The 24095-nt window shown below is 31.7% G+C and overlaps 4 protein-coding genes across 4 annotated transcripts; 3 read left to right on the top strand and 1 right to left on the bottom strand.

The window, feature by feature from the left end:
* Positions 1 to 563: 563 nt before the first annotated feature.
* PGO_041200 (hypothetical protein, conserved) lies at positions 564 to 2585 on the bottom strand (the record flags this gene model as incomplete). Its single annotated transcript, XM_028686308.1, has 7 exons — positions 564 to 615; positions 730 to 794; positions 1183 to 1295; positions 1531 to 1685; positions 1867 to 1947; positions 2128 to 2245; positions 2501 to 2585. 7 exons carry the CDS (start codon positions 2583 to 2585, stop codon positions 564 to 566), a joined length of 669 nt encoding a protein of 222 aa, XP_028542109.1.
* A 1321-nt stretch (positions 2586 to 3906) lies between these two features.
* On the top strand, positions 3907 to 4557 carry PGO_041190 (hypothetical protein, conserved; the record flags this gene model as incomplete). Its single annotated transcript, XM_028686307.1, has 1 exon — positions 3907 to 4557. The coding sequence occupies one exon, from the start codon at positions 3907 to 3909 to the stop codon at positions 4555 to 4557; it is 651 nt and encodes a 216-aa protein (XP_028542108.1).
* A 1942-nt stretch (positions 4558 to 6499) lies between these two features.
* On the top strand, positions 6500 to 13456 carry PGO_041180 (6-cysteine protein; the record flags this gene model as incomplete). The annotated part of the gene is made up of 1 exon (XM_028686306.1): positions 6500 to 13456. One exon carries the CDS (start codon positions 6500 to 6502, stop codon positions 13454 to 13456), a length of 6957 nt encoding a protein of 2318 aa, XP_028542107.1.
* A 1797-nt stretch (positions 13457 to 15253) lies between these two features.
* PGO_041170 (6-cysteine protein) lies at positions 15254 to 23740 on the top strand (the record flags this gene model as incomplete). The annotated part of the gene is made up of 1 exon (XM_028686305.1): positions 15254 to 23740. One exon carries the CDS (start codon positions 15254 to 15256, stop codon positions 23738 to 23740), a length of 8487 nt encoding a protein of 2828 aa, XP_028542106.1.
* Positions 23741 to 24095: the final 355 nt, after the last annotated feature.

Raw genomic sequence — 24095 nt, 5'->3', positions numbered from 1 at the left:
GGAAGGCAGAAGCTGTTAGCACCTTTGACATAACATGAGATGTGTGCACGTCTATTGTACTTCAGGGGGCGAGGGATAACTGAACGAGAAAAAAATTTTTATACATATATATATACATACATATATATACATACACATATCATGCATGCTAGTTTGTATCATCTCCATCGACAAGGACATATTGTATACCCTGTTCCCAAGTTAAACTATTAAATTGTTGCATTCCAAAAATTATTATTCAATAATTTATTTATTTATTTTTTTTTTTTTTTTTTGTCATACGCGTTTTTAGTTTTTACGCAAATATACAAACACACGAATGATTTGTGACATTCGTTCTTGCTAAAAATCAATAAAAATGAAAAAATGTAGACAAAGATGAAAAAAAAAAAAAAAAAAAAAAAAAAAAAAAAAACGAAAGTGGCACATTTATTACCAAAACGCATTCACACATGGAATGTGTATGTATTTGTGTGTGATACTAAAACAAAAGAGAGAAGTGGGCGACATACATGCTAATATACATGCATATGTGCATATACTTATCATCACTTCTTCCCTGTCTAAATACATCCAATGAGCTTAACATTCGAGCCGCACGGGGAATGGGTAACGCTACAAAGGTGGAAAATAGACACCATGTGTAGTAAAAAGTTGCTAAAATTAAATTGACGAAACAATGTTTCTCCAATGTGTGTGTATTTTGTTTTTCTTCTCTTTTTAACATACTTTTTTATAGTAAAATTGATAACATCGTTCAGGGAAAAAGTTTTATTATCCTTTATGAATGTATTCTGGACGAAAAGGGGTTGGGGGTGTGGGATGCAAGAGGGAGATCATTTAGAAATATAATATGCATAGGAAGAATAACAATATGAATTAAAAGATAGGTTCAGAAATATTCGAATAGGGAAACAAACATTTTAAGACGTAACAGAAAATAAATGTACATGTATAATCAGATATGATCATAAAAAAAAAAATTCCCCTATTTTTTGAACAGCAAAAAAGGAAGACTTTTTTACACTTATATCTGTTCAGGGTTGTGTTGTAATAATTTTGACAAATGCGACACATTTATGTCTTGTAGGTGAACAAGAGGGGTTCAACAAATATAGGCAGACACATTCATATATATACATATGTATATAGTGACACGAAATGACAGATGTGGAGAATTACATTTCTGGAATTATAGGAAAATTCTTTAAATAATTCTTCCGCGAATGTTGCTTCAATGATTCCAAAAACGTCTAGGTGAATTCTTAGAGGTTCAATTTTGTTAATTTGTACCTCTACAAATGGTGTACAAGAAAAAAAAAAAAAAAAAAAAAAAAAAAAAATGAGAAAGGGACAAAGAGAAACCGTTTTTATTTTAATTTTCGTTTAGTGTGCTACATTATCTGTTTTTTTTTTTTTTTTATTTTATTTTTTTTTTTCTCCTCTCTGTTTGCACTCCTCCCCATAATTCTAGTTATATGGTGGGTAGGTCTACACATCATTCTTACACGTATGTTCAACCCATCTTACTTATTCTGTAATTCTCCTTCAAAACCAAAAGTAAAAGCTTGAAGCTTATCTTCAAAAACATAATCGATGGATCTCCATTAATAACTTTAGGTTCTTTCTCTTTCAGTTTGATGCCGTTGAAACATATGGTGAATCCCTCCACATCGTGGTTGGCCCTTCGTTTCAAGAAAAAAATAAAATAAAATAAAAATAAAATAAATTTACACTGCATCCATATCAACACATAACTTTCTGCGCGAGCACTAGCAAATCATTAAGGTTCACTAGCAGGGTTCACTAGCAAAGGTTATGCATTTGTATGTAGAACCTCTCCACCTCTGCCCTTTTCTTACTTACTTTAACATAAAGTTGGAAAGATAAATGCTTAATCCATCCTTAACATTGTCCAAATGTCTTGGTTGCAATTGTGCTATACAACTGAAATGAATGTCATAAAGGATGAAATGGAAATGATGGTCGTTCAATATGAGCACAAAAAAAAAAAAAATAAAATAAAATAAAAACAAAGATTTTACAAATGTATGAACACGCATGCAAATATACGCGCCAAACATTTATTTTGTGCTCTTTCAAAATGAAAAAAAAATATATATTTACCTTATCCGAACTATGTTAAACGTTTTTTTATTAATTATAAGTTCTGAGTTCTCGTAAATCCTGTCTAGAGTATTTTTTATGTTTCTAAATTTTGAAATATACATCAGGTGGGCATATTCTTTAGGATAAGGAAAAAGTAAACAGTCGTATGTATAATCAGAAACAGTTGCGTTATATATTATTAATAGATTATTGGGAGATGAACAGATAAATGGTAAGGGGTAGAGAAAATTCTTTTTGAAAAAAGTTTATCTCCATTTCATGTCTCTATATCAATGTTATGGATACTTTGAGAGAATCCTCCCCTCCCCCTCTCCCCATCTATCACCTCTATTTCGCCTTCTCTCTTTTATGAAGGGTAAAAAGTGCTAACCTGAGTTGAATTTGTTAATGATTTTTTCCAACTTGCTCGTTCTTAATGCCTTCGATTTTTGAACATACCATGGGTTTTGGGCCATGTTACCATTCTAATATGTGACGTGTGTGTAAAATATAAACAAATTTATATCAAACTTTTTCCTTTTTTTTTTTTTTTTTTTTTTTTTTTCTGTTCTGTGAAACATCCTATCACGTACTTTTTCTTGTGTGAGTACGCATGTACAAATATTGAGATATAGATCGATGTGGAATATAAGAAATCAGGTTTCTGAGACTGAGGCTTTGCTCATTTCTGGAGTCCTACTAATTCAGGGCTATGTGTGTGTGTGTGTGGTGGTGATGTGGTCGTAAGGCGGTAATATAACCTGACTACCCTTTAAAATACACTCAAAATGAAAATGTTTCTCATTTCGTCGATACATGTATATATCTCTTTTTTACGATGGTTAACTTCTACATGTAAAAAATATGGTGCTTATTTTCGACACATAGATAGATATATTCATGTATACATAATGTAACACTGATCTAAAGGAATCTTCTATAATATTATTTCATCACTCAGATATATACTTGTGATATTTTTTTTTTTGCCTTAACGTTCAGTTTTGTTGGCAGTTTCTTCTAAACCATTCAGGTAAATATGAACATGCTATGCCAAATGAAACGTTCTTTTGGCTTTTTTTTTTTTTTTTTTTTTTTTTTTTTTTTTTAAATCCTTACAAGGCTGTTTTTTCTGAACTACTCAGGTAAAAAATTGATCACACTTTGTGATGACTTTTTTTTTATTTGGGGTAAACATAATGTTAAGTGTATGTTCACACTACACTGCTCTGCACATGTATAAGTGAGAAAAACGTAGGATATATATATGTATATTTTTTTTTTTTTTTTATGGAGAAGGTACTCATTCGTTGTTGCCTCTTTTGCTTTTGTTCCCTTTTTTTTTTTTTACAACATTTTCAACCTTTTACCTGTGCCAATTACCTATACCATTTACCACTGCAATTCCCGACGTAAACTTTTCAGCGTCAGCATATGGGGAAAATGAAACGAGTAGAAATATGCTAGGTCGCACCTGCAAAAAACTCTCCATATTTTTTGGTCATTAAGGACCAAACAATTAGGAATACAAAATTTACGGATTAAGCTCACCTTGCTCAATTCCTAAAAAGGAGAGGGAGAGAGAGAGAGAAGAAGGGAAATTCAAAAAATGTGAAAAAAAAAAAAAAAAAAAAGAAACGAAGGAAAAATTAAAAGAAAACATAATATAACAAAATAAGGCAATACAAAGCGAAAACTAGTGAAGAACAGCAAACCCATAGCGAAGCATAGCAAAACATAGCAAACCATTGCCAAACATTGCAAAAAGGGGTGAGAAGAGAAGGCACAGAAAAAAAGATGGAGCTTAAAATAATCGCTCTTATATCACAGGCGATAATATTCCTAACCTTAGCAGCTTGTAACAAAAACTTACTTGAACTTAATTATCAAATAAATGCCAACTCAAGTGATAAAGGAAAATGGAATAAGCTAGGGACATTTGTACTAAACAAGAACCAAATTTTTAACACCTCAAATTCGTATGTAGAAGAAAAGGATAAACTTCTAGAAAAAATAAGCAGTGAAAATTTTGAGTATGTCTTATTTCGACTATGTTACGACACAGATGAAAAGAAGTGTATACAAACATATGTGAGTAAGAAGAAGATTCAAAACAACAATGATTTTTGTCTATTAATAGGATTAAATAATAATTACATGCCCTATATATTGAACTATAGAACACTGGAAGAATTGGATGAAAATGCGCATATATACTCTGGTATATTTGTGGTTAAAGCTTTATCAGTTTCGGCACCAATTGATATATCTAATTTAAAAACGGATGAAAATATAGCAAAACCTAAGAATTCACAAAATCAACAGAAGGAAAAAGAAAAACCCAAATCTTTTATACGTAAGTACTGGATTTATGTAGCCATATTTTTTTTATCATTGTCCATATCGAAGCATTTTACAGAGAATATGCAGGAGGTGAGGAACAGATAAACATTCCGATTTTTACCAATCGAGGAGGCTGCCCCACCAACCCTCCCCAAAAAAAAAAAAAAAAAAAAAAAAAAAAGTTCACACGTGAAAACATACTCTTTAGATACATTAGAAATTGTGCGAGCTTACATATGGAAATCAGTCTACATAAACAGAATCCTAAATAAAGTGAAATAATTTTTACTTCAAGTTACCCATTTTAGCCTCATGACTATCAATTTTGAGCCACTTAATTGTCTGATTTTTGGTAATTCTTCATTTTTTTCATTTCTCCTTTTTTTCACGTCTTTTGTTCACTTCTTCTGTTCACGTCTTCTTTTTTTGTCAATGGAGATACGTGGTGTCCGTTCAACCATTACCATCACCCCAAGTGCGTAGAAACAAAAAAAAAAGGGATGAATGATGATGGTGAAAAATCCAGGTCTCTTTCATATGAAGCACGAATGGAACGCTTATTAGAATTTGTACATGAAACCTTTTTTACAATAATAACCATGAATCACGACATAAAAGGAATTTTCCCTCGTTTTGAAATTCACGTACAGATAACAAAACTTGAATATACCCCCAGGTGTAAGGGAAAAAAAACGTATAAATAACATTTCGTTAGGTAGAAGGAGCCATGGAAGAAATAGAAAAAAAAAAAAAAGTGGAAAAAAAATATAAGAGGGGGAGGAAAGAAAAAGGAACAATAAAATAGAGGAGAGGGGTGTGGGTGGGGAGAAAAAAAAGAAAAAAAAAAAAAAAAATATCCTACGCAAACGGAACATATGCGCTCCTTACTCTTTCCATTCGAAGTAATTAAAGAGAAATAAATTCTCCATGCTTTTACCCGTTCCATCACGTCCATTTCATTTCTCGCCATTTTCAGTGCACCTAACACCTCTGTGGTTATCCACGTCGTCGATATGAGACACGGGGAACATCCTGAGAGATTGTGCATATAAATGTGAAAAGTCTCTATTTGCTTGAAAGACAAACAGCTGATCTTAATGGAATTTATTTTTATTTCATTTATTTTTTTATCCCCAATAGGTATATAATACGTACAAAAGTGCACATGTCGTGGTAACACACAAAAAGTGTAATTTTCCTATTTTACATATATGGCTATAATACATCTATGTATGTATTTAACGATGCGCTTATACTCATGAACTAGCCAATGCTTAGAAAAAAAAAAAAAAAAAAAAATTCTAAAATTGGGGAATGGGTGGGAGTATGTTTATGTTTGTTTCTGATCTCGCCTTATGATAATGTAAAAAAAAAAAAAAAAAAAAAAAATATAAATATAATAATATTCTCTCTTCGAATATAGGTAAAAATTGCAAACATAACAAGTCCCATAACGAACGTGTAAACAGTCCTTGCAAAGGAGAGAAAAAGATAAAAAAGGGGAGGACGAATAGTGGGTCGGGCTAATGAAATAACGAACTAACGAACGAACTAATGAGCGAACTAATGAATGAACGAATGAACCCAATTAGTGATCCCAATTAGTGATCCCAATTAGTGAACCCAGCTAGCGAACCTAACTAAATAGTAGACAGGCAAGAATAACCATGGAAAATAAGTAACAAACGAGAAAAAGAAGAAATATTAAAATATACTTAACCAAGTGCATCCTGCTTACAGATAACGGTTTCGACTGTTAGATGCACTTGACTGAATATACACATATGTATACATAATTCCGCTCGAGGGGAAAAATAGCCATTTCTGATCTATACCAGTAAGAAGCAGGAAGGAGAAAAGGGGAGGGGGGGAAAAAAACGCAAAAAAAAAAAAAAAAACAAACAAACAAACAAACAAACAAAAACCAAAGCAATAACGGAACCAAAACAGTAATAAAACCAAAACAAATTGTAGCATTATATATTAATAAACAGGATACCTTTGCAGTGAGTGCTCCCAAAGGAAGAGAAGAACCAAACTGAACAAAATGGGGAAGACGAAAATTATTGGAAGTTTGTTACTGTGCACTACATTTGTCTTGGTATTAATTACCAGTTATGGTAATATAAAACTGCTGATACAGCGTGGAAATGACAAGGGAAAAGGAGAGACTCACACAAGTGCTGAAAATTGGCAGAACATGTTCTTAAGTAAGCACATGTATGACATGTATGCTTACATGCTTAATGTGTGGAAAAGACAGGAAGAGAAGATAAAGGAGAAAAAAGGACTTTGCTTTTTTTTCCTCCCACTTGGATGTGACAAAAATGAAATATCGAAAGAATCAAAGGAAAAGAAATCGCAATATTCTGCTTTGATAGAGAAAATGAATATGAACAAAGTACGTAAATTATCAGATGATGAAGAAAATATAGAATTACGTCCTTATGTTAAAAGAGTAGATGATAATGAGACAATTGTTAATCTGTTTGATTATTTTGTTAAGGGTAAAAAAAGAATAAATGGGAAAGATGAAATTTTTGTAAATCCAGAAAATGTATTACACAGAATAGTAATTATATGTTTCAAGCCAACATTGAACTTTTCTCATATTATTACTCAACCTAGTGATGCATTATTAAAAATTATTAAAGTAGGAGAAGGAGAAATTTTCACACAGAATGAATTTCCAGTTTTATTTTACTCAGATAAAACAAACTGGGGATTAAAAAATGTCTTATCTACTGGAATTATTGAATTTTTCATTCCTCCCTTCACACGAATTGTATCTGATGTTGTACTTCGATGTGCAAACACTGAAATTAATGAAACTTATACATTTGAAGATAGTATTCAGGTTCGAATTCGAATACCTCGCAGTGACAGCAAAATTATAGGTCTCAGTACAGATCCGAAAGATAGAGAATATTTTGAAAGAATTGTAGAAGAAAATGTAGATGAGTATGAATTTGGTAGTTATAAAGAAGGGGTCGTGGGTCTCAAATTGGAAGAAGATACAGAACTAGATCCTGAAAGTTGTTTCAAAATGGTATTCGAAGATGATACTAAAATTTTGCTTGAAATTGAATACCCTTTTTGTAGATGTATAAATTTAGATAGACCTAATTTTAAACTACGATTATTTTACATTAATGATGAACATTTTGAAGAAGAAATTCAATTTTCTTGCTCCTTTACCTATAAGGGAAAGAAAAAGAAAGCTATTTTTGGTGAATCAGATAGAGATGCATTATCTGATGTACATCTGTTAGAAGAGGATAAAAATGAATTTCAATATTTCAATGGAGTTCCTTACAAAATGTGTCATTTTGAATATTTAGATATAGATACAGATACTCTACAAGTATGTGAAAGAACAATTGATGAATTTTCCCTTTTTATTTATAACTGTGAATCTGTGAAAAATGAACAAATTCAAACAGAAGAACCCATTACAACTATCAAATATTTGAATGGAACCAAACCGTTAAATAAATTCACAGACATTGCTTTATTCACAAAAGATATACATATTGAACATTTAAAATGGAAATTTCCAAATTATAAATATTTTATGACCTCTTTTATCAATCATGGCCCGCATCCCTTAATCATTGAATGCTTTATCCCAAATCCAAAAGGGAAAACTTTTCAAAAAGTAAACATTTTACTCCACATAAGAACAAATTTATTAAATAAATCAGTCTCATTTTGTGATTTTAAAAATTCAAAGTTATATGACTATCTTAATACATACATTCATGGTGATGTATGTGAAATAGAAGCTACATCCAATACCCGTTTTGGATTTCGATGTCCAGATGGAACTGTCAAAAAGCCAAGTAAATGTTTCTCCCAAATGTATTATCTTGGAGATTTACACTATTTAAAAGATATATTTGCAAAAAATATAGTTATCTACTCTAACAGAGATGAAAGCTTTGCATTAGCTGCATTTACAAGTAGTTTATCTAAATCATACACAGTAGAATGTTTTTGCGTTCAGAAAAAAAATATAGATAAAATTGAGAAAAGAGTAATTGTGCATTATGTGAATGAAGATCAGTTATATGATTATAATTCTCTCCCTAAAGTGAACCACGAATCTGTAATTGCACACCCAACAAAAACACATCTTTGTGATTTTATGCATAATAATGCAGTGTTAAAACCAACAAGTAAGAAATCAGTTAATTATATCTGTAATGTTTTTCCAAAACCAATGGAATATATTGCCATGAATTGTCCAACAAATCGTGTAGATGAAGAAAATGAAAAAATTCTCTCTGATCTATTGTATAAATATGGTACCCCAGGCACGAAAGAAAAGATAAGAAACTTTGGAAAGAAGAGAAATAATTATTCTAGATCTTTTCATTTACCAAAAGATGCACCTACATATGCTATAAATAGATATATGCAAACTGTTAAGGATATTAATGAAATGATTCCAGGTATTCTTATCAAAGACACGGTTAGTATCAAAATAGGTAGAATTCGAAAAACAGATGCAGGTGTAGAGGATCCATCTTTGGATCCAGATGAAAAGGATCCAATTAATGAAATGTATGCAAAACATATTGGACTTCCAAATAATATACACTATGGATTATTCATATTTCAATTACCTCCTTTTATCAAAAGAAATTCTATTATCGAATTTGCATGCATTAATGATAAAACTAAGAAGCAAGGTAATAAGGGGAATAATGGAATCATGTCTGTGCATCTGAGAAGTGAAGGGAGTGAAGTCCACGGATGTCATTTTTACAAACATAAAGCAGAAAATACTATTTTAAAAAAAAGAATAAAAGTAGGTTCTGGGGTAGATTGTGTTGTCCAAAGTAATGGAGAAATTGAATACATTGGAGTTGCATGCCCAATTCAAAGTGGTTTATATTTAACTCCACCTGGATGTTTTCTCAAATCATATGACAGTTTAGATGCACCTATAGAAGTGACTGACCATGACAAGGATTTTAAAAATTTTACAAATAATAAAGGTGTGTCTTATTTGAAAATACCTCAAAGTTTTGTAGGCTACTTGAACATTTTCTGTTATTGTAATGAGGAACCACCACTGCCATCTACAGAAGTTACAGAAAAAAATATTAAAAAAGAAAATAAAATAAACATAGAATTGAATATATCTAATAGGGGAACACCAAAGGTTCTTAAAATAGACCATTTGTATGAACCCGACTTTCTCGTAGGAAATGAATTCTTAAACAGAAAGCCTGCACCCATTTTGAGAAAAAAACATATATGTGATTTTACCAGACAAGAAAGTACTCTTTCTCCTGAAGAAGAAGCCGTGTCTATTAATTCTTGTTTTATCGAATTGGAAGAAAATTTAAGTCTAATAGAGGTGCGATGTCCACGAAATGTGAACCCGAGTAGCTCAACACATCTTAGCAGTCTTCAAAATATGCATCATTTTAGAAGTGTTAATGGAGTGATGAATAGCTCATTCTGGTATGGAAAATATCGAAGTGGTGAAGAAGTAGAAGGAGAAAGAAGAAGAAAAAAAAATGGAGAAAAACAGTTAACTGAAGAAGAGTTGAAAAAATATGAAAAGATAAAGTATGTCCCAGAGGAATTCGATGATGTGATGCATTTGAATAGTAAAAAAAAACTGGAAGATATTCTTCCAGGGGTTATTATATTTGATAGAAACAGAAAATTTGGAGAAAAAGGAAATTTCACATTTATCACTCCCTTGATAGTGCAAAATAATATAATGATAAAACTTTTATGTGATAACTCAGAAACTGTTATTGATAAGAAGAAAGGGAAGAAAGGAATTATTGTGGTTAAAATTCCCAAACATACAACAGAGAAAAAGTTCTCTGGATGTGATTTTTCTGGAAATGCAAATAAAACATTTTACTATTCAGAAGTACAAAACCTGGATAGTAGTAATAAAATGTGTGAAATTAATTTGAAGGAAAATATGATCATAAGTTTGAATTGTCCAAATGGAAAAATCAACCCGAATAATTGTTTCCATAATGTATATATAAAAAGCACAATGGATCAAGAGAATGTAGAAAACATTGAAAACATATTTAATCATGTGAAAGTTATAAACACAAACTATATGTTAAAAAATTCTTCAGCCTTTTTAATAATATCTGAAATGAATAATAATAATAAAAATTTAAATTTCTATTGCACTTGTGAAGATTACAAAAGTAAAAATGTAGGGACGATTTATTTGAAACATCACATAAAATCATCTTCTATCACTCAGGAAAGCTTTTCTGATTTAAATAAAAAAACCCTTATACTTGATGTTCCTCCATATTATTCTAAAGACACATATGTATGTGATTTCACACAAAACCATTATAATATTCTTCAACGGAGTAGTTTAAATATGGATGAAATTTTGAAAAAGTACTTGGACGATATTCTTCACTATGAACATGATGAATTTACACACTTCAGTTTGAATTTGAAGTTAAGAAAAGAAATTTTGAAAAAACAATATATTGAATATGTAAAGAAACAGATGAAGCATTATAGGGAAAACCCTACTAATATATCTGATTATCCAGATCATACCATTGTCTATAAATGCAACATTGATTTAAGTGCCTTCGATAAATTTGCAATTAAATGTCCATGGAAAGAGTCTACCACCACTAACAAAGGATCACTCCAAGGAGTGCAAGAAAGAATAGACCATACTAGTGCACCTCGTTTAAAATATACATCAAGTTTAGGAAATAATCTTACCTCAATGATAAAAGGTTTAAACAATCTTTTATTTGGAACCTTAATTGTTAACAAAACGAATGAACGTAATGTTTCTTTTTTTGAGAGAGGAGGAGAACTAGGACTAATAATATCACCATATGCAGATTCTTCAAAGAATCTAAGTTTCTCTTGTGAGAATTTGGGAGAAAATGGAACTAAAAATATCATCATTGGTTTTGCATCTATTTTTATAAAAAAAAATGACAATAAAATCTTGGGTTGTGACTTCTTAGACCCTTCAGATGTAAATAATAATCGTTTACCTACAGGTACTATGACAACTCATGAAGGGTCACATAATGGTAGTGTTTACATTCCTTACAGAAATAATTCATTCGAATTTGAAATGGAATTAGTGGAAGGGAAAAATATATATTGTAACATTGAAGCTATAGAGAATGATGTTGTTGGATTTAGCTGTCCACACAATTTCCTTACATCACCAGAGGACTGTTTCGAATCGGTGCAAATTGAAGGATTAGACAAAGAATTAGAAACACATAAACTTGAAAAGTTATTAAAAGGGGTTCAAATTTTGAAGAATAAAATATATGAATATAACTATACCCCATCATATATTATCCTTCCTAAGAAAATTAAAAAATCGTTGAAAATCTTCTGTACATGCAATTCTATAAAATCGATTAAAACAGGTATAATCCAAATTAACGTAATTGGGGATGACTTAAATAACTGGTTCAAAAAGGAAATAACTCACAACATTTATGCTTTTGAAAAGCCTTATTATTTTTATGATTTCTCGTCTGGGCCTTTAAACATAAGCTCCGAAAATGTGCTTGACATCTCCACTTTAGCTATTCCTAGGGATGCTGTAAGCAATGGGTTCAGGGGATCTAATCAGCATTTGCAGCATCATTTGGTGGAAAAAAGTTCGAATAAATCAGAAGATGGAAAAGCAGAATCCGATTTGAATGGAGGAGGCACCACCCATGCACACGTCTCACTTTCTGCTCCTGCTTCTGCAAAGAAGGGAACAGACCAACAGACAGTATTTCTCCATGAGGAGGATGAAGAAGATGAAGAAGATGGAGAAGACGGAGAAGACGAAGAAGACGGAGAAGACGGAGAAGACGGAGTGGAAGAAGAGAACATCCTGAACCCAATGAGAACAAAACAAGTGCATGAAATAACTGTAGCTGCCTCCGAATTTAGTGTAGTAAAAATTGTGTGCCCTTTGAGAAACTCACAGCACTTCAGACAATCCAAAATAAGTCCAGAAAATTTTTTCGAATATGTATATGTTATGGAAAAGGATGAAAAAAAGAAAAACGTACGTAGTCGTGAAGAAAAAGAAAGATTGATAACTCAGCTCGTGCAAGGAAGTAGAAAAGATGCTAATGTTGAAAAAAGTGATGGAAGGAGAGATAGTTATGATAAAATGAAACAAGGAGAAAGGAAAGAGAATGAAGAAAAAAAAATAGAATATGATGAACTGGGAAATAAAATAATTATTTCTATGAAAACAGAAAGACCTAAAGCAACTATTGAAGAAGATGGAATGAGAATTCATGATCAGAAACAATTATTAAATGATAAAAGAGATATTTTAATTATAAAAAATATTAATGATGTTATATCTTTTGTTAATTGGGAAAGAGAAATTAGTGAAAATTCATATATTGGAGCGATACACTTTTCTCCTCTACTTTTGAAAGAAGCTAACTTTTTTATTTCATGTGACAATTCTTTAACATTAAATGAGAATAGAAGAGGGAAAACAGGAATTGTAAAAATAATTGTTAAACCTAATTATGCTAAAATCCTTGGTTGTGATTTTGTTGGAGATTATTCTTCACATTTCTCCATTAGTAAAAAATGGAAAGAGGTTCCAAAAAGTTATGTATGTGAAGTTCAAGTTGAAGACGATTCAATTATTGGTCTTGCATGTCCTGAAAACACAAAATTACATCCATCAGATTGTTTCGAAAGTGTTATTAAAGATAATGAAGTTCACAAAAGGGATTCTATAATTGAATCCATCAATTTGTTCTTATACAAACATACTAATAAACCTATATTAACATTCATACAAATTAAGAGAGTATTTGCTACCCACTTTATTTGTAAATGTTATGACACAGGAAACGGAGACTACAAAGAAGTTACTATCAAAATTAATTACGAACCCTATGTTCTGGGAACTCCCAAAAAGACTTTGAGCAGTGCAGTTATTCAATATAGTGACATAGACCTCCGAAAGTCTACACCTCAAAGGTCATAAAATTAGAAAATTTTCCACTATTTGCAAAAAATTGAAAGCGTTATCAGAACTAGCATAGTGTTGTCGTCCATTCTAGAAGACGACGAGAGAGCAACAGAGGGGTTGGGGGTGGGAGAGGAAGAAAAAATATTCATTATCATAATATTTTTTTTTTTTTTTTTTTTTTTTCCCAGTCTAACTTGTTTTTCACGTGATTTCTGTGTGTGCATCTGACAACAGGTGTATTTTTGGGAACACACTTGTTCACCTAACTTTTCTGCATCTCCTTGCAATTTTCTTCTTTTTTAATAACTTTCCCATCACACCAACTGATCATGTAACCTAAAAATGGAGGGTAGCTGTTTTGAAATGTTCCCACAATTGGTCAGTTGAGAAAGAGGGGAGAGGGTTCGACTTGGCATGGTGGCAGTGACAAAAGATGTTTTTTCCTGGGCAAAATGAGAGAATGTAGATCCTCCATGAGACGTCTTATGTCAACTGTTCACTAATAGAAGCGTGTATTTATGATTCTTAAATTAGAAAGCAATTGATGTCTTGCAAATCCAGTGAAAATCATAGTCACAAAAATGGAAAAACATGCGCACGATTTTTCCCCTATGCATGCACATACACAGATACATACGTACACACACACATACGTACACACACACATACGTACACACACACATACGTACACACACATATATATATACACACATATATATACACACACGTGTATGTATGTAGACCCTACACATCACGGGGTGGGTAAAATAAAAAGGTAAGACCCCATTCCAACAATTTACTTTTGCAATTAGTCCAATCCACTTTTGTAAAGGGATTGCAACACAGTGTATATCACGAGATGTTATTAAATGAATAAAAAATATTGAAAAAAAAAAAAAAAAAAAGAAAGAAAAAATTCACACACATGAAAAGTACACTCAAGAACTCGCGAAGAATATATATATATGTATACATCTTGAGAGATATGCAAATAGAAACACAGTTTTATCAGAAGGAACACGTAAAATGGCCATGCTTGGACGTATTCTTTCCATAGGCATATATCACCTACTTGGAACCTTTTCTTATACCACAAAAAAAAAAAAAAAAAAAAAAAAAAAAAAAAAAATACGTTATTCAATACATGATTATGTATATGATTATATAAACTATTTAACAAACTATTTAATAAACCATTTAATAAACGATATAATAAACGATTGAAAGAGTGATCATACAAACGATTAACTAAGAGATTAACTAAGGGATTAACTAAGGGATTAACTAAGGGATTAACTAAGGGATTAACTGAACAATTAAGTAAATAAAAAAAGGGGTGAAACGCAATTTGACCTGCCCATAGGCGTGACAGTACTTTTTTTTCGCCTTTTTTTCTCCCCACCCCCTTTACTTCTGTTTATTCCTGTTTATTTCCGTTTCTCTCACTTCAAACGGATCATAGACATTTGCGTGACGATGATATGACACTGATTTGCCATTGCGTGTGTGTGTGAGTGAGTCCCCTGTATCTTCACAAACTCTTCGTGCAGAGTTCTTCAGTAACACATTGGAAATCCTATCGAGATTTTTCCATTATACCAATAGAAGAGCACACTTAGGTGCTCACACATGGTCATGCAGACGCAAAGCCATATAAGCACACACATAGGGTTATTCACATAGGGATATACACACACGGAAGTTGGAAAACCATTCTTCTCGTTTCTCCTCTTCCCGTTTATGCTCTGCCCGTTTCTCCTTTGCCCACATCAACTGATCCGCACCTCATGTATCATTCTCCTGCGTATATAAATGGGAAAGTTAGTTAGGATAAGAAATTTTTTTCTTCTGCCTCTTGTTCATATAATACTTGTGCGAAAAAATGACATAGATCCAAAAGTACACTTAAAAAAAAATCCATATTATTCATTACGATTGTTAAGTGATGGAAATGCTAGTAGTGACAATTGGAAGGAAAATGAATTTCTTATGAAGCATAAAGCTATAGCTAGCAATAGAAATAACAACTATGGAAATAAAAATGATAAATCTTTGTTAAGACAGAATGCCTTCGAAGGTATCGATAAGGGAAGAGACATTCCCAATAGAATCTCATCCAGAATTATACATTACACAAATAGAAACAAATTAAAATGGAACTTCAATCATCTTCAGTCCCTTGTTAAGAATGAAGATATAGAGCAATCGAAATTTTTACATTTTGTAAGAACTTCCCATTGGGTAGATAATAAAATAGATTCAGAATTTCCTACCACGGACGAAACAGAGGAGAAAACACATTACCAAAATATATGTGAGGAACAGTTTTTCTTCCATAAAAATGGTCCCTCGAAAAGTAGGATAAATCACCTGCAAGTTCAGACAAAAAAGTGGAAAGATGTAATAATGAGCGGTGCACACGAGCTGTTTGGAACGCTTCTATTTGGAAAAATCAATGATAGGAGAATAGGAAGATATTTGCAAGAAGACGACAATGAAGAAGATGACAATGAAGAAGATGATAATGAAGAAGATGACAATGAAGGAGAGGACATCGAGGGAGAGGACACTGAAGGAATCATCTCTGGACGAAACAGCTATCAACTGAACTCTTTGGAAAAAGATTATCAAATGAAAGGAATGGATAGTCCACCAGCAGAAGCTATAGAAAAAGAAGACGAAGAGGAAGAAGAAGAAATTACCCTTGAAGTGGATCCTGAAGACGACGATTTTGACAAAATAACTGATAGCTTTAAAACGACATTTAAAGGAGAAGGATTATCATTGGAACAAGCAGTAGCTGAATCATTTGCATCTAGCAACACAAACAAAGAATATGTATGTGATTTTAAAGAGTATATAAGTCCAAAAGAAAGCTCCAAAATAGTGACATGTGAAATGAAGATTCAAGAACCACTTGTTAAGGTAAAAATTATCTGTCCCACGAAAGATGAGGAAGCAACAAAATTTAAATCTATTGAATACTTTCCTAAAAAGGCACCTTATGTTGTACTAGTGAACGAAAATAAAAATGGAGAGGAGACTGAATCGTTAAAGGAGAAAAAGTTAGCTGAATTGGTTTATGGTGTTGTTATACCTCCACAGAATAATGAAAAAGATAATGAATTTGAAAAAGGATCTATCGAATTTATTTTACCACCTATAATGAAAAGTAAGAAGACATTATATTATATATGTGATAATAGTAAATCAACTGATGGAGGAAGTAACAAAGGAAGCAGAGGTATTACGGCTATTTCTATAGAACCATATGGTGAACCTGTTAAAGGATGTAACTATTCAGGTAAGAATAAGAATTTTTTTACATATAATTATGATGAAACTGCTTCTATTGGAACTCCATGTGTGTTTCAATTAAACGCTGGAGAAATTGGAGGTATTATGTTCCCAAAGGATATTAAATCGACTAGCTGTTTTGACAAAATGATTCCGAATACATTGAATGAAAAATGGGACAAGAAAAAAAAAGCATTAATAGATGTAATAAGCGGTTCAGTAATATATAACAAAGAAATGGATGCAAAATATTATGATGTAAAATATTTCACCATTCCACAAAGCTACAGAGATTCTATCAACTTGTTTTGTCACATCAAAGTGGGGCAAGAAAATAAAGTTCATATGGTATACATAAGCATAAATCAAGAATTAAACATGTCTATTTTTAACCTGTATGATTCATTTTCCAAAATAAAAAAAGTTTCACAAATTGCAAAAAAGACAGAAGGAAAGACTGAATATACATGTGACTTTACAGATCAATTGGAAAAAAGCTTAGAATTAAATGAAAAAAAAGTTATCATATGTAGAAAAAAATTAAAAGAATTTGATACGTTCAAAATGAAGTGTAATGTTAGCAAATCGAAATATGCAAATATCGAAATGATACCTAAAATGCTTAAAGATGAGAAAAAAAAAAAAAATGTCTTAAAAATTCAGCTAGATGTGCAATATGAACTCTTCAAAAGGTACCTTCATTTTCATACCAAGAATGCAGAATATCTAATTGGATATCCCTCTTTCTTAATGTTTCCATTTAACAAAATTGCAAAAATGGAATTGAAAAAAAATTCCATCTTTAAAAGTCATAAAGATTTTTCCTATTTTGATCAAGTATCAACTGCTTCTGATGGGTTGATAAAACTTCTCGCATATATGGATGCACAAGATACAGTTGTGTTAAAAGAAAAAATTCCAAATCTAAATATAAGTGATGAAGAATCCAATGATGAAATCTTCGACTTGACGTTTCAAGTGCCAGCATATGTAGACATATCCGAACCTTTATATTTTTTCATGGGATGTAATAATACAAAAGATGGAGGAAATATTGGAGTTGTCGAGTTGGTTATTTCTAAAAATGAACAAATTGTAAAGGGATGTAATTTTGCTGAAGGAAAAATAGAATACTTTACACAAAATATAGCATCTTCTGAAAATAAATGTGCCTTAGAGGCCTATCCAAATGACGTTATTGGGTTCAACTGTTCCAAGATAACTAGAGCAGATGCAGAAGAAGAATCAGATGAAGAAGATCCAGTAAACAATTTTGTTGAACCTGATGGATGCTTTGCACATGTGTATAATGAATCTGGTGGAAAAACAGACATCAATGAACTATTACCAGGGGCGCAACTATACAATATTAAAAAGAAAAAATCTCGTGCTTTTATGAAAATTCCCTCGATTATAAATAAACTATCATTATCTATTTCTTGTAAATGTAAAGTAGATTCTACCGTGAAAGAAGTAAATATAAAAATTGTGAATGGCAGAACGAAGACACAAAAAGGATTAGGTGTTGTAGATGTAAAAAAAGAAGCTACTACCAATAGTGATGATAACATATATACATGTCCAAACAAAAGTATTATAGAACCCAAATTAGCAAAGTGGGATGATAAGTATGTAAAACATACATGTCAGGTAGATGTAAAAAAAGAGAATAGTTACATAGAATTGTTTTGCCCATCAAAAGATTTTTCTATTCATCATAACATTAATATGAGTTACAGTACAACCAAACCACAAAAAGAAGAGCAGTTAAAACCATTTAATCAGGAAGTACTTGAAAAATTAATTCCACATTCAGAAATTCTGCATAAAACTAAGATCATGCTACCATTGACAAAAACGCATGAAAAAGAAAATGTAGATTTATCACACATATATTTATACTTCCCACAATATGTTAAAGAAGAACACGAATTCAATATTGTATGTGATAATAGCAATACTTTTGTAGATTACAAAAAAGGAGGGACATTATCTTACCAAATTAAGGTTCCACAAAGAAGCAAAAAAGTGAAAGGTTGTGATTTTACATCTACCAAATCGGATATATTTCTAAACACAGAAAGTGCTAATAATTGTGTAATAGATGCACTTCCAAATGATATAATTGGGTTCGTTTGCCCACCTGATACTGTTAAGATAACTAGCTGTTTTAGAAATGCAGTCGTCGATGAAAAATTAACGAACATTTCGGATCTCCTATCCCTAACCGATGATAATATAGCTAATCAAACATATACTCACAATTTTAATTACATCCAAGTACCAAATATTATCAGCAAAGATGTGTCGTTCAAATGTATTTGTGTTAATTTGAAAAAAGATTACCAGTTAAAATCTCCACCTAGTCCAAAACTTTTAGATGTAATTTATCAGAAGTTAAATATAAAAAAAGCGGACGATGCATTATCTCTCAAAGCAGATAGGAAACATAAATTCCTTATGAGTAGCATGAATATGTACTTAGCTCATAAGACAGATAAAATAGCTAGCCTTTTTCACAAAATAAACGAGAAAAAACCAGCTGAAGAAGATGCGAATCCAGAAGAAATAATCGAAGAAATAGCTACTAGCGAAAATTATGACGATTCTACATGTCCCAGCTGTTCCATACCACAGGTTCTTGGTGGATATACTGAAGAAGATTACTACTCAGTGTTACAAAATATACATAATGAAAGTGTAGAAGAAACTATAACACAAGAAATAGCATCATTAATTGCAACCGATTTTAAGGTGTATACATTAAAGATTAATTTAAAAGCACCAAAGTTGATAGAAGCAAAAAAGGTTAAAGAAGATGCATATGTGTGTGATTTTTCCAAAAAAGGTTTACTTCTACCTGAACCACTTAATGAAGATATACCGTCTGACATCCATTGTCACAGTGTACTAAAACCTCTTGACATTTTGTATGTAAAATGCCCAACAGAAAAAGCAGCATATGCTATTGCAAAAGGAAAAATGGAAGAAGATGATGATGAAGGTGATAAAGAAATAACTACTCTACTCGATTCTGTTGTACAAGATGGTGTATCAGATGCTAGTCCTTTGGATGATCCATCTTTTGTAAAATATTTCTCTAATTATACTATAAAACCGAATAACTTTTTTGAAAAAGTATTAATTTCAGAAGGAACAGTAGAGGACAAAGAGGAAGAAATAGATACAATACTACCAGGAGCTCTTTACACAACTATGAAAGTATTAAAAAAAAAAGATCCATACACATCATACGCTGCTATTGTTATTCCTCCAAGTATTTCTAAGAATACAACTTTTAAAGTTCAGTGCAATAATGAAGGATACAAAGAAGCAAGTAAATATGGAGGATACAAAGGAATTATTCATTTAAGCATATCCAAGAGTGAAAAAAAGGCTATAGGTTGTGATTTTACTTCTGCAAATAGTAAACTACTAACGAAGGGAATTGAGCTTTCTACTGGGCAAACAAAAGATTGTGAAATAGAACTAAAAAAAAATGACATATTTGGTATTAGATGTAATTCTGATTTTACATTAGATCCTGAAAAATGTTTTCACGAAATTTATAACAAATCTAGTGAAGTGAAGAAAATTTCAGAAGTTATTCCAAATGTAAAAATATTTACATTTCCAAATTCCAAATCTAAAATTGCTTATGGAAAAATTCCATTAGATTATGTAAATAAAGTAAATTTTTCATGTTCTTGTAAAAAACCAGATGGTGTTACTAAAGGTACTATGAAAGTTGTTGTAAATAATGAAGAAGCATCATTGGAAGATATGAAACTAGTAGATGCAATAAAGCACGAAAATGTTAACTTCTGTAACTTCTTTGATAATGAAATGTTGTCTTTTAAACAAAATGCAGATAAAAATATCCAATGTAAGGTAGAACCAGAATTATTTTCTGAAGTATTAGTAATTTTACCACGTTTAGGAAGTTCCAATGCTGGTGAAGCAGATTATAAGAATTTCTCTGTAACACCATCATTAGCTGTTTCAGAAGATATAAAAGTTGTCTTAGATGATAAGAATCATGTACCATTAAGTACTGCACTAAAAGGAGTGTTTGGACATAGAACCTTTTCTTTTAAAAAAAATGATAAGAATGGAATCGGATTCAGTTTTTTTATTCCTCCAGTATTTGAAAGCATAAATCTTAAATTAATAATTAACCAGAAGGAAGTTTTATCAAGTTCAAAACAGAGAGGTGTCATTTTCATTGTTGTGAGAAAAAATATGGATGAAGGATCATTAAAAATGTGTGATTTTACATCTAGTGAAAATTCCCTTTCTGATCTACATGGTACAAATAACGAAAAGGTGTGTAATGTGAAAATAAAAAAAGGAGATGTTTTTGGAATTACGTGTCCTAAGGGATTCTATCTCTATCCAGAGGCATGTTTCTCAAATGTGATTCTGGATTATTACAAAGGAGAGGTAAACGTAGAAGCGGAACAAGAAGAAGACGCAAGTGAAGGAAATGATGAAGACATAAACTACATAGAAGAAGCCAAGACCAACCTGAGATTAAAAGACTTATTAGAATTAGTAGGTGAAAATGATATAGATATTTCTGATTTGCATAATTTTTATGAATTTTCTAATATCACAGAAATGCTAAATTTTGAGAATTTCAATTTGGGTTCTATGCCTCTAGATTTCAAGAAAAATTACACCTCTTCTTATGCAAAGGCACCAGCTAAATTTAGAAGCATCCTTAAATTTTCTTGCAATTGTTACAATCCTCAAAAAAATGTATTTGGAACAATGAATGTCGAGTCGGAGTATACAGATGTGGAGAAGGTAGGAAAACCTGATGAAGAAAAATATGTACGTACTCAGCTCCTTCCTCTAAGAAAGAAAATTAAAATAGAAGAAGAATCAGAATCAGAAGAAGAAGAAGCAGATCCATTTATGCAGCAAGATGATAGTAGTACCGAATTGGTAGGAGGTGTTGGACAATGGGATCAAGAAGAAACAGATAATAGCAGCATGCTATCTGATGGTATAAGCTACACATGTGATTTTTCACAAGAAAATTTATTCGATTTAATTGAAGGAAAATTGCAAAGAAATACATGTAAGATAAATGCAAGAGCGATGGATGTGGTTACTATTAAATGCCCACCAATCAAGAATCATGTACACAAAGAAACAGCAGTTCCAGAAAGAAATGAAAAAGAAAAGGTAACAATCACTATTGATGAAGAAGAATATGTGACATACCAAGATGAAAAGACAATGAAGAAAACATTTTCGTTGAAAGAAATTTACAATAATGAATATTATAACATGACTACAGATGAGGTTAAACTGTTGAGAAAGTTAGATGCAGAGTGGGATGACAACCATATATTTTATCCAAAACAGGTTCTAGAAAATGTAATTGTAGAAAACAAAATAGTTAAGTTGAAAGAGGCATTGCCAGGTTTAATATTTCTTAAAAGCAAAGTACAAGATGAAATGAAATCGACAAATTTGATAACAGATGGTGTTACACGATTTTTCATTCCTCCATATGTAAAGGACGATTTCAATTTTCACATTTTTTGTGGAAAATCTTCTTCTAAGAAACCAAAAAGAAATGATACATCCCTCGGAATTGTGCATGTAAATATATCAGCAAACAGGAAAGAACTTCAAGGTTGTGATTTTGTAGCTCCAAAGGGAGATGTAGAATCTTCTTCTATATTTACAAATAAGAGAGATACATCTAATGATTCCATTTGTCCAATTTCTCTTACACCGAATACAGTGGTTGGTATAAGGTGTCCCAAAAAGAAGCTAACACCAGAGAATTGTTTTCAAGAAACATATTTCATAAAAGAAATTCAAGCTGGATCAACTGTAGATGAATTTGCTAACTTACATAAGGAGAAAATAACAGATATAATAAAAGATTCTATACCTATCCAAAATTTTGAAAATGAAGAAAATACATATACTTACTTGATTCTACCTAAAAATATGAAACATTTGGAAACTTTAGATACTCAGTTTTACTGTACTTGTGATAAAAACATTGTAAAAATGAAAATTGATGAAATTTACATAAAAAGAGAAAAGGCAGAAAGAATTGATAATGAAACGTGTACATATGATAAAGTGAAAAATGTAACAATTTGTAATGTAGTCGAATATATGGAAAGTCTTTCACAAAAGGACAATAAAACTAATCATTACAAAATTAATTTAACTGGATGGAGTAAATTAATTTTAAAATATCCAACAAATGAAAAGGAAAATTATGAAAAAATATTTTTAAATCCATTTAATATAAAAGAAAAAGTATTATTTAATAAGGTACCAACAGACATTGAAGAAATTTTACCAGGTTCTATAACAACAAATAAAGTGGATTCTAGGACAAAAATAGTAGAACATACATTACGTATTCCACCATATGTTCATAAATCTGTTCAATTTTCTCTAGAATTTAATAATTCTCTATCTTCCAAAAAAGTAAATTATAATTATGTGTATGGAAATGTTATCAAAATTTTTATCCATGTAAATGAGGGATATAAAGAAATTAATGGTTGTGATTTTACAGGTTATTATAATCATCTATTTAGTCATACATTTGATCCAAATTCGAAAGAAAATATAACATGTAAAGTTACTGTTGGATCTAAATCTTTTGCTGGATTTGCTTGTCCCCCTAATTTTGATGTAATTCCACAAAACTGTTTTACATCTGTTTATGATAATAATGATGACGACAAAGTTAAAAAGTTAGTAGATTTATCTGAAGATGCAGAACACGATTCTGTTCATTACAACACACGTGGATTCACACTTTCCTACGTCACTTTCAAGAGTGCTGTCAAAGGGCAAAACATTTCCTGCAAATGTGTCTCCCCTGAGAATGTTACTTACACCATCAATGTTGCTTTCGATCCTGATTCCAGCAACGCCTTTCCCTCCACTCGCATTCGAATCAGATACGTTGATTTGAAGAAGGGCAACTTTGCTTCTTACCTCCGAAAGAGGTGACCCCACCTACGCACCCTATTGAGACGTGTCTTACCATATCGAGCCGGGTCTTACCACGGGGGGGGGGGGGGTAGGACATGCTTGACCCCACTCTCCAAGGCTGGATTCCCCTGCAGCAGCCCCAACCCAAGTCTCAGCAGAAACTACAACTGAACCCAAATGAAGCTAGCTACAACTGAACCCAAATGAAGCTAGCTACAACTGAACCCAAATGAAGCTAGCTACAACTGAACCCAAATGAAGCTAACTACAACTGAACCCAAATGAAGCTAGCTACAACTGAACCCAAATGAAGCTAACTACAACTGAACCCAAATGAAGCTAACTACAACTGAAGGCACGCACACGAGCTCTC

Source organism: Plasmodium gonderi (genome assembly GCF_002157705.1).
Source record: "Plasmodium gonderi DNA, contig: Chr04, whole genome shotgun sequence".
In the NCBI taxonomy this organism is placed as follows: Eukaryota; Apicomplexa; class Aconoidasida; order Haemosporida; family Plasmodiidae; genus Plasmodium; species Plasmodium gonderi.
This window is presented reverse-complemented; position numbering and strand designations above follow the sequence as displayed.